We start from the raw sequence: 12378 nt of genomic DNA on the forward strand, positions 1-12378 counted from the left end.
ACTATGTTTACTAATCAAGTTGGGATTCTCACACTAAAAAAATCATATTTGACAACAAGTATCTATATAAACCTAGTATCGTTTTATTTTATCACCAAAATCATAAATGAAAGCCTCTATAGGAGGTTCGTAAATAATTTTGATTTAGGTGTATAATCTTTGTCTAGACTTCCAAATACTTGAAAATAATTTCGCCATCTATAAGATGATCACAAATTAGATTTTTATATAGACAATCTTACCATTAAGGAATTTAATCAAGCAACTTGAACTACGATGCCCTTCAATAGGGAGTATGTTGCATTATCGGCAAAAAGCAAGCGTGTTACTTTGCTTGTTGCTTAACTAAAGCGGGCCATGGATTTTTATTTAAATAAATACTTGCTCCCACTAAATCTGTTAAAGTAATAGATTTTAATTAAAATAATTATCAACTGTTCATATTAATCAAATTAATATACATTATAATTATTAAAAATTTTCTTTCAAAAAAATGTTAATCTAAATTAAATTAAATAAATATTCTAAATAATTATAAATTGTTCATGTTAATTAAATCAATATACAATTTTAATTATTACGATTTTTCAATCAAGAAATTTTTTAGCCAAATTAAATTAATAAAGAAAAATTAAAATAATTATCAATTGTTCACATTAGTCAAATTAATATATAGTTTAATTATTACGAATTTTCCTTTCAAAAAATTTTAATCTAAAGTAAACTAATCAAAGAAAAATTGATGTTCAATGATATACATCATATTCATAGTATCATGAGCGATGTCTCAAATAAATTTACATAAGTCGTGATATTTAGAACGATAATATTTCAAACAAAAAATTTAAATCATTCATAAAGCGATAAAATTAACAATTATTTGTGATTCAAAGTGACCAAGAGTTAAATTAAAAACTAACTGGACTCAACCCCAATATTTAATTTACATATTCAACCCAAAATTTTTCAAGGATTCAAGGATAACACTCCAAAAATAGCAAAGGACTTTGCCACCGTACCTATAAAAAAATTAAATTAATTTCGAATTCGACTTATCCAGATCAACTCGATTCACAAAAACAAATCTAGACCAAAAGTCAACGCAGAACCATGCGACATGCGTGAATCCAAGTTTACGCAACAAGCTGCTGTGCATGGCAGCAGCATGTGCAACTCGCTGTTGCCTTTTACTTTTTTTTCTGCTGCACATTCTTGAATTCTTCTTCATCGTAGTTTCATCTTCAATCTTTAGTCAATTTTTACAAGATCTAAAATTACAAGAATTACATAATTTTTTATGTCTCGTGGGCTCACAATTTTGAATCTAATTGAGCAGAAAATTAAATCAAGATGATGAAGTGTTAATCCACATATTTTGTTACAAACTCGCAATAACGAATTACAATCAAGAACTGGCCACAAATCAATCAACATATAATAAATTATTCCTAAAACATGGCATCAAGATTCAAAATAACAAGCACGTGAACGATTTGGATTACTCTGATACCAGTTGTTGGAATGCGGAAGCGCAATTATCCAAAAATTAAAATTTTCTTTAATTCAATAAACAAGATCGCCTATTCTTCACTTAATTCTAAATCGCGAATTTCTAGCCTTTTTCGATCACGAATTTCCAGTTTTTTAATTAAAAAAAAACTTAATGTTTCAAACCTCCAAATCTTCTCTTTGGTATTCTCCAAAATCAAGAGTACATGATGGGTGTTCACCTTCTTTTAATTAAATCAAGAAATTAACTCTTGAACTGGAAAATTGAATAAGATGAGAAAATGATTGTTTTCTATATCCTTTTTTTCTTCAAATTTGAACACTATAGAATTATTTTATTATGATTGTTGTAGGGTTCTATTCAATCCCCTAGGATGTCTAGGTTTCATCTAATCTCTATTTATAGAGATAGAATAGTTCCAATCTTGCAAACTAATAATTTCAAATTCAAATAAGAGTTCTAATTAAAATTCAAGTAGGAGTTTTAATTAAAGTCCAAATTCAATTCATTTACATTTAACAATTATACTTATTAGTTTTTTTTTTCCACTAAACGCAAAAGATTGAACTTTTGGGATATATAAGATCATAGAAGCCAATACATCTCTAATACTTTCATCTGACCTACTGTATATGTATTTTATCACCGTCTGAATTTCGATAACTATGTATGAGCATAAATGACCATTTTATACTTCTAATTATTCTCCCGAACTTAAGCACATTTTTCTTCATTGGTCCTAAGAACTAATAACATATGTCAAAATTTAGTCATCACTAAATACTGAGCTCAGATTTTAACCGTTCAATAAAAAATACTTAAATAGTCACTCAACCAATTTTTCAGGGTGACGATTTTCGACACGAATTCATATTGTCTACTTCGCTCATTCTCAAACTCCTAACTCATCGAGATACTTAACTAATCAAATTGGTTTCATTTATTGATGAATCAAAGAGTCATTAAAATCATGAAAAGATATACATAATCCTATCAAGGGATTTAAATTAAATACACAACGATCAAGTGAAATTTAATTCTCTGCACGATCATGCTACAGAATTAAATTCGTCATGTAGTCCGTTCAATACACTTCAGTGTACTAGTATCACTTTTAACTATTTCTGTGATAAGAACAAATCACAAACTTGAATAGTGAATCGATTAACACTACAACCTTCTAATATAAAATGTCAACTCTTATACATTGGTTGTGAACAAATTATTTATGATCAAAATATAAGCTGGTTCACACTGTACTTTTAAACGCAAGTACCTAACTTATGTCATCACAAGTGATCATAGGCACTTTAATTCGCATGCTCAATAATAAATAAATGCAATAAATAAAAAAATTACAATTTGTTTATTATAAATTATTATTTTACTATAGCAACATATACTATATTGGCACATAACCCAACATTTTGAATTTAAGGTACCTGTTCCCATCGTTAATGCTAGCTATTACAAGGAAATTTTAACAAGAATTCCTTCGATAGGGTTTAAATAACAGCACGTGCAAATGTCTTCTGTTTTTTTAATCAAAATTTATTTTGCATTTTCAAATATGATTGATAATTTTGTCCTATTGATTACTGATTACTCTGGAATAGTATTGCAGTGAAATTCCCTTAGTTGGTTTGGAAGAAACTCAAGCTTGGACAAGAAATTAGATTTGTAGCACAGCTTGACTGGAAGATTGTAGAGAATGACTGTAAGAAGCCATTCGTGGCATCAGGACTAAAGTTTGTTTCTTTGCCAATTAGTTTCATTCTCTATATTGTTTCATCCTCTGTATCTTGGTTCTTCTCAGATGTTTCATTTACAGATACTTTATGTAGATTCTATTTTTCAAATGTTTTTAACTTTTGGCATAGGTCATGCATGGTGAAGTCTATGTATGCTTAGGTTTTCTTTTTGATGAAAGATGCAGATTAGTATATATAGGCTAATTAGCAAAAAACGTCCCTATCCTTTGCATTCATTGCTAAAATAGTCCTTATCGTTTCAAATTTGGCTTTTGCACCCTCATTTCACACCTTTCTTGTGAAAGTGGTCCTTTTCGTCACGTTTCGTTAATTTTACCGTTAAATAAATGCATGAAAATCACTCACGTTCTTTGAAAAGGGTAAATTAGTCAAGTTTTTATATATTTTTCCTCTCTAAAAGTTTTTGGTTAATATCATCCTTATGATTTGATATAATCTACAAGTTTATACTCCCTCTCAAAACGTTGTCAGCAAATATCATACCTAACCCTTTAACCATTTAGCACAAATAACCATTGAGAAACAATGTGGTACAAGTTCTTAATATTAACCTGCTAAAATAGATACAAAACACCATTAAAAAAATAAAATAAAAATAAAAAAACTAACCTACTACATTCAATAGATAATTACATTGTTAACCAACCAAACATGATCTCAATATTTTTGATATGCCACATTGTCTACCATGTATATTGCATTGAGCTATTAGACAAAAATTAGATCTACAAAATGATTGCAGCAGTCAAAAGTCAAAAATATTTTAGGTATCCCACATCCTCAAGTAGCATTTGGTTGTGGCAAAGTGTTGCAAGTTCTCTTGTTGTGACCTATTTGTCCACACTTCTTGCATTTCATCTTCAACCCCACCCTACTTGCATTTCCTGTTGATATCCTAGCGTTGCTTGAAGATGCTTTAACATTACTTGGTGAACCCATAGCTTCACGTTCATTAGCTTCCTTTCGTCTAGCCTTCTTTCGTCTCCCGACCTTTTTGGTGTAGAAAGGTGGATTCAAGGGATCAAGACCTGGATTAGGCCATAAATCTGGACTTGTCATGGGTGAGATAGGGGGTGTATATGTTCTAATGTAGGCTGCCTTCTTGTAGATGTCATCTATATAGTCAATAACCTTCATTCTCCTTGAGATTAAGGATGCAATCACATGGCAACAAGGGATCCCAGTCAACTATCAAACTCGACAAGAACAAGTTTTTGCTTTGATATCTACTGCATTTAGGGTTCCAATGTTATGCCTGACTTGGAACTTTCCATTGTCGGAGTAATCTGCATACTCTCTCCTTGTGAGTTCACCATTCTTGTTTAATATCTTTTGAATTCTAGGCCCAATTTCTCCATTCCATTTTTCACAAGCTTCCCTTCGGATTACAATGCTTTTCATCAAATACACCCTAATTTCTTCTAGCATCGTCAATATTGGATGCTCTCTTGCATTAAGTAATGTACTATTGAAAGATTCACATAGATTGTTCAATAACATGTCACATCTAGTCTCTTCTTGGAAGTGTGATTTAGTCCACTGAGAAGCTGGTTTTAACTCAAGCCATCCATATGCAGCTGGGTCCAAATCCAACATCTTTTGCAGGTGTTCTAACCATTTTGGAATTGTTGTTGCTCTTGCTGCATCCCACAAACAATTTTTTAAAGCTGAGCCTTTATGAGTAGCACTAAAATTGTTATACAAGTGACGAATGCATGTTCTATGCTCTGGATGTTCAAAGAGTGATCCAATTGCATTTACCAGCCCTTTCTGTTTATCCGAAATGAATGTCCATCCATGGGAGTCATGAATCCTTAAGTCATCTCTCAGCAATGTCAAAAACCAACTCCAATTTTCTCCATTCTCAGTCTCCACCATTGCATAGGCAACTGGATACATTATGTTATTGCCATCAACCCCAACTGCAGTTAACAACTGCCCACCATGTTCTGTTTTGAGAAAACAACCATCCATCCCAATCACTCTCCCGCATCCATTAATGAAACCTTCCTTTAATCCTCCTAAACATATGTAAAGCCTCTTGAATTCTCCTGCACGCCCTTCCAATTGAATTGTACTCCCAACATTTGTCAACCTTAATTGCTGATAATAGTCAACCAAGACCCTATAATGCTCTACAACACTCCCTCTTATCTTCTCCATTGCTTTTTCCCTTGTCCTATAGAACTGCCATATAGATATGTCCCCTAAATTGGCTTTCTTAACTTTATCCATAAATCCACCGAATGTCATGTTAGGTTCAACCCTGAAATCAGAAGCATACTTGCCTGCCAAGTATGTTGGAGTTACTCTCCTATTTTTGTACACCATACTACAGTTGTGACCACCTTTAAAAGTCTTAATTTCGAAGCTTAACTTATCCTCTTGCTTTGTTGCATACAAAATCCATGAGCATATTTGTTTACAAGTAGCTCTCAACCTCTTAGCATCATTCTTCAAATATTTGATCTCCCTATTATGCCTCACTAAATGCTCAGTAATAGCATCTTTCAAAACCTTCTTTGACTCAAATATTTGCCCTACCAATCCAGAAAAAGTAGTGTAAAAATTTAGTTAGAAAACTGAAGGCGATAATTATAGTTTCATTACTTACCAACTTTGAATATTAGATCTTCCATATCTATCCTGGGATTGAATACTTCCCTCCTTATCCTTTTTTGGGAAGGGCCTTCTTCTTCTTCTTCATCATCACTATCCAAACTCCTTAGTTCATTTGAGTCACTATAGTCTGTGTCTAAATCCCTTACCTCCTGCTCATTTATAAAACCAAATACAAAATCCACATTCATTTCTGGATGATCAACTCCAGCATTGTCAACAGGGTCTTCATCTGTTTCATAGTCAGAATAGACAAGTGCATATCCAGTTCTTCTCCTTGCTGTTCTTCGTTTTGTACTTCATTTACACCATCATGTGATTCAGTTGTATTATTGACATCAGGAGTAGTTACATTTCGTCCACCATGATATGTCATGGTTTCCTCCACCTGTGACCAAATTATATCTTGATTTGCATAAGAAAAACTATCATCCCAATCATATTCTTAGTTTAGCTCATCTTTGCATTCAATATCAGGCACATAGCATCCTTCTTTGATTGGATCAGACCTCCCACAACTATGAATGTCAGCATGTTCGTTTGGAGGTTGATCTGAAGCATCACACTAAAAATTCCAGCACAAAGAATGAAGACAATATTAGTGTGCTTGATTTAACTAAAATGGTAATAAACATTTTATGTTCACTCAATTTAAAAATATGCAAATAAAAATAAAAATCTTTTTATAAATATCTATTTATAAAATTTGTTTATACAAATCTGGTTATAAATAAGAATGTAAAATAAATGTTTATAAAATTTCAATAACTATTGCAATTCAACCATGAAAATCTGTTAAGCTAAATGGAAAATAATTAATAATCCATCCATGTCATATCTAGACCACCAACACACCCATCTTCACAAATCATTTCTGACGCATTCTTGACACTATCTTAACATCCATTTTACCATTACAATCTCCCAGAATTTCAAGGATATGTGAATGTGAAACAAATATAGTAGGTGTCGTGACTCGTGAATTTCAAGGACTCTCCCTACTCTTATAAATAGACGCTATAACACTCATCATCCCTTCATATACTGATGAGTATCTAAACAAAGAAAGAACAATATAAGAAATGTAGGCAGCAGTTTATTGATTCGTTGGAAAGGAAATAAAACTTACCAACGTCGACATTGCAATTGCCGGTGTCGGGATGGCAGAGGGAAGGTGGTAAATGGGTTCAAAGGGCTGCTTCTTTTCTTTGGAAGATTTTGGAAAAGTGAGGTTTGGTGTGGTTTAATCTATTTGGGGATTTTGTTAGCCACAGTATAAAGTCTAAGCAAACTACAAGAACTTCCCCCCAAAAAAATTATAGTGATTTGACTAATTTACCGTTTCCAAATAATGTAAGTGAATTTTATGCATTTATTTAACGGTGAAATTAACGGAACGAGACAGAAAGGACCACATTCACAAGAAAGGTTTAAAATGAGAGTACAAATGCCAAATTTGAAACGATAGAGACGTTTTTTGCTAATTAGCCATATATATATAAGAATATCACATTATTGATCATGTATAGTATAACTTCTAATTATATTATTTAACTCGAAAGTTTGAATTAATCATTAATGTCAATATCAAAAGAATGCTGATTGATTTCTCAGTTAAAAAAAAAAAAGTTAAATTACTCTATTTTTTTACGTCTTCATTAATCTGTAAACGTATTTTAGTTGCTTCTGAAGAGCATAATTAAAAACAATATTTTTTACTCTTAAAGAGTAAATTGTTATACAATTTATTATTTCAAATAATAATAACATTATTACTCATATTATAAAAGAATATTAATATATTACTCTTGAAGAAACAATAGTATATACAACGAGCTCCCGGAATAGCATAGGTTTCAAATAGTATATCATTTTTTATGCTTATCCTTGAAGGAAAACATATAACTCATATCATGTTGACATTGATTAATTTGTCTTCTTGATTGAATATCATTTGAGTATATAATATTCAATCATATTCTTCGAAATTAAACTATTGAATTATATCTTATATTGAACCAGAAGTTCAATTTGATCTTATTATTTGACATAATCAGTTGGACCATCATTAGATTAATAATGATGCGAGTTAAAGAATTCAAATGAATATTCAATAAAAAATCATAAGATTCTTCAATCCAATGAAATCTTATAAAACGTTTCATTAAACATTACTGGCTAAAATAGGGATTGAATTTCTTATATTTTTGAAAATTAACTAGGGTGATAAATGAGGTCCCGTCATCATTCACGTTGACCATCTAAATATTATTTGTATCTAATAGATTTGATACAAATACTAGATAATTGCACAGTATTCACAACCTGAAGTTTAATTACTACTCAAATTATGAGCATAATTTTCAGATTATATAATCAAGACAGTGTATCTTATTAATATTAGTGATTCTAAATCTCAACTTATAGTAATTGTTAGTTGAGATGTCGATAAATGGTTCCGCATTGTTGTTTGTTAAATGCCTCCAATTGATTTAATTAAGAACAAGTACTTCCTGTTTTTGTTTAGAGAATACTATTATGCATTATGCAAAAAATCATAATTTTCTCTGTTATTATTGGCTTATGTTAAGAGCCTAATTTTCTATTTAATTATTTTGATAGTGCAATATATATGAAAATTTGACCCACCACAATGCACTAAGATGAAAAGTAAAGAATGTTGAGAATAAATGCGTAGCTTGAACCCTTTTCCCAAATGAGTAATGTTTTATAAAGCTGTAAAAATTATTGTCAATTTTGATTGGACAATTTTCTTAGCATTACAATGAGAAATTAAGAAGCTGAAAATACATCAGCTTTAAATGCTTCGTCTCGAATTAATGTCATGGAAGATAATTAGTCAATATGATATTTGATGGCACACTTGAAGCGTGATGATGTTTGATTCTAATATAAAATTTTCAAATTAAAATGGAACAATTAATAAATATGGTCCCATTAAGAAGGCATAAACTCTTAATGTGGTTTTTAGACATGACAAGTTATAAAATCTAAGAAGATGTTCAAATGCCTAATATGTTGAAAATTGAAATATCTGAATAAGTTATATGATTATGAGAAAAGAATAGAATTGAAAAGAAAAAGTTGTCGACCGCACTTTTACACATGATGTATTGCATCATATTATGAATAGCGAGGAATCGAAATAAATTTGTCAAAATATATCGATCGAAGCAATGATTGACCAAAATAAATAGATGTGATCTAGCAAATTGAATTTACTAGATAAACCTGAAATTTCTAGATCTACAATTTGAACACCTAAAGCAAAGCCGTAATATGAAATATACGACTCTTTACATAATAAATTTGCGCGAAGACTTGCAAAAATAGATAAGTTATAATGAGGTGAATGTAATCACAGGTCTCTACCTTGTTAGCGTGTCAATGCCTGAAATTTGGTATGCATATAATAAATGTGATTATAGTCAACTTATCTTAAATAAATTTAATACTGTCATCGAAAGATTTAGTAGAGAAGTAAATACGCATTGTACTCTTTTTCCTTAACCTAGGCTTTGTCTCATTGGATTTTCCTGACAAAGTTTTAAATGAGACAATATTTGTGGCATATTCAAAAGAATAATGTAATTATTTTACTTCATTAGGATTTTTCCTACAATGTTTTTATTAATAAGGTTTTAACGAGGCATAATTTTTGTGTAATGAATGCCCATAACGTAAAAGACATTTACTCTCAAAATAATACTTTTCTATATATGAAAACAATGCAGCTTGTATTACACAACTCAAAGGAAGATATATTAAATGTGATAAGACAAAGCATATCTTTGCAAAATTCTTTCATACACATGAGTTTCAGAATAATGACGAAATTGATGTTCAATAAATTCACTCTAGTGGGAATGTAGTTGATTTATTCACCAAATCACTGACAACATCTACATTCAGGAAATTAGTTCGTGAGATTAGAATACATCGTCTAAAAAGAGTACAATGATTAATATCAAGGGAAGTATCTATACTATTTTTCCTTTACTTAGATTTTATTTCATTGGATTTTCCTAATAAGAATTTAATGAGGCAGCACTTATTTTAATACTTCAAAATAATTATACTCTTTTTCCTTCATTTTTGTTGTCCTATTGAATTTTATCAAACAATATTTTAAGAAGACTGATATTTTATAATGTATCATTCAAGAGATACTGTTATAAATGGTAAGTTTATTAATGAATGACAATTGCATCACTACAACCTAAAAATTATTATCATTGTATCCCTAATCACTCCCTATAAATATGGGACTTTGGATCTCATTATAATATACACAATCTATTGACTTTTATTCTATCTTCTCTTTTTTTCTCTTTTCATAACAAGAAAAATGAATTACTCATATGATTTGTAACCTACCTTTATGAATATCTACTAGAAAAAACACTTATCATGTCCAATTAACTTAATATAATTGTTCTTAATGTGTAAAATGGTGATTTTTTAACGCAAAAATATTTTTATAAGTATATTTATATTTATTTATTAAAATATCTGTATTGTGATTCGAACTTTGGTTACCTATATAAAATACAATGCAAATGACTATTGTGACAACTCAAATATTCATTAAATCTTTGTAATCAAATTTACTTAAACTTAATATCTTAAATCTTTGGGCTTTTAAATAACTTATGAATTGACTTTTATTACCTTAAATGGTCCTTTGCTTCCATGGCTTGTTTCTTAAATGCGTTACACCAACCAACTTAAGAATATAAAATTCGGGACCAATTGGTACTCGAATTCAGCTTAAATCATTCTTAAGAGAAATGTCAAATGTTCAAATTTTGAGAAACACGACAAAAAATCGTGAGGGATAAAATGGGTTTAATCTTTCCAAAAGCGGATAGTACTTAAGAAAATGACAGGACACGAAGCTTGGGTCATTGCAAGTTTCTTTGAATTGTTATGATGTCCGGATTTGATTTTATTTTCTTTGGTCAACTTTTGATCATTTTTTTAAAAATATTTTTTCAAGATCTAGAAAAACTAAGACCCCATAGGGTTTACATTTTGGTTTTTTTTGTTTTGAATTCATTTTCAATCTTCTGTTTTAAGATGGCAAAAAACTTGTTTAGTTTGTCATTCAGAAAAATTGTTTCTCAAAACGAAAAATTGAAAAACATGTTTGATTTGAAATTTCTAGAAACTTTTAAATGATATTTGATTCAATAAATTTGACTATTCAATAAAGTAGAAAAATAATTATGCTAATATATCATCAATTAATATACACATGCTCTATCGATTTTCCACCAGCGTCAATGTAGAGGCCCAAAATCACAACTCAGTTGAACTCAAAATTTCAACCTAATTTAAGAACAAAAATTAGAAGCTACAAAGATGAAAACAGTCACAATACTTCAAAGAAGAACCTATGAAAACCTCGAATTCTTAGGAACATTTGGAATCCACACTCAAAATTTTATATCCCAATTCCCAACAATATCACAATAATCCCTAGTTACCAAATAATTTTTTTGGACCAAGTGCAAGTCCCAACACAGTTATTGTCTGATAGGTTGATTACTGAATCATGGAATCTTTGGGTCCATATCAAATGTGAATTTTTCAATTGCTTGAAACTAAATGTTCTCTTCATCTTTCTTTACTTATAAGGTTCTTCATTTTTCTCTTATGTTGGAGGGATTAATAATCAATCAACGATCACGCCATTCGTCTGGGTGGGGGCGGAGGTGACTTTTGCTCTTCTACTAAGTTTTTCTTGCAACAAGAAGCCACCATTTTGAATAAAGAATTTTTGCTCCAATGAAATCAACTTTTTTCTATTAAGCGATGTGTAGAACCAACCGACTACAAGTATAAGAACAATGATTTCTAGAGAAATCCATATAATGGATTTGGGGCTTGAAATTTTGATTTTAATTGGAATTGCTATTTTGGGACTCTATATTGGCGATGGAGGAAAATAGACTAAATGTGGTGGTGGTGTTGATGACAACGGTGGCACCATGGAAGGGGTAGGGATAGATCTAGTGAAAGAGGAATTAGATAACTCATATTTCTCGTTTTTCATTGTTTTCACTAAAATACTCAAAATGTCAAACATATGTTTTGAGTTTTATGTTATATATATAATTTTATTCTCAAAAATGCATTTACAGAAATACTAACCAAACAAGTTTCAAGTGTTTTACAAAATTGAAAACAGCAAATCAAACGCTCCCTAATTTTCTTTAGATATTTGTATGAAGGAGATTATTTGAAATGCAATAATTTTTAAAAGAATGTCCTTAAATGATAGAAAATAATTATGAGTTTATGAGCAATATTAATTTGAAATATAGTTAAAAATGAATTTAAGAGAAAAATAATTCCAAAGAAACTTTGCCAAACCGCCTCTAAATCTCCTTTTTTTTCTCTTGAATTAAAATTTATAAAGGGTAATTAGCAAAAAATATCCCTATCGTTTGT

At 30.3% G+C, this 12378-nt stretch overlaps 1 protein-coding gene across 1 annotated transcript; it reads right to left on the bottom strand.

Annotated features, from left to right (window-relative positions):
• Window positions 1-4473: 4473 nt before the first annotated feature.
• Window positions 4474-6092, bottom strand: LOC111412677. Its single transcript, XM_023043603.1, has 2 exons — window positions 5897-6092; window positions 4474-5822 (listed from the first exon to the last, which is right to left on the bottom strand). Exons 1-2 carry the CDS (start codon window positions 6090-6092, stop codon window positions 4474-4476), a joined length of 1545 nt encoding a protein of 514 aa, XP_022899371.1.
• Window positions 6093-12378: the final 6286 nt, after the last annotated feature.

The sequence above is a fragment of the Olea europaea genome, chromosome 16 (genome assembly GCF_002742605.1).
Source record: "Olea europaea var. sylvestris chromosome 16, O_europaea_v1, whole genome shotgun sequence".
Taxonomy (NCBI): domain Eukaryota; kingdom Viridiplantae; phylum Streptophyta; class Magnoliopsida; order Lamiales; family Oleaceae; genus Olea; species Olea europaea.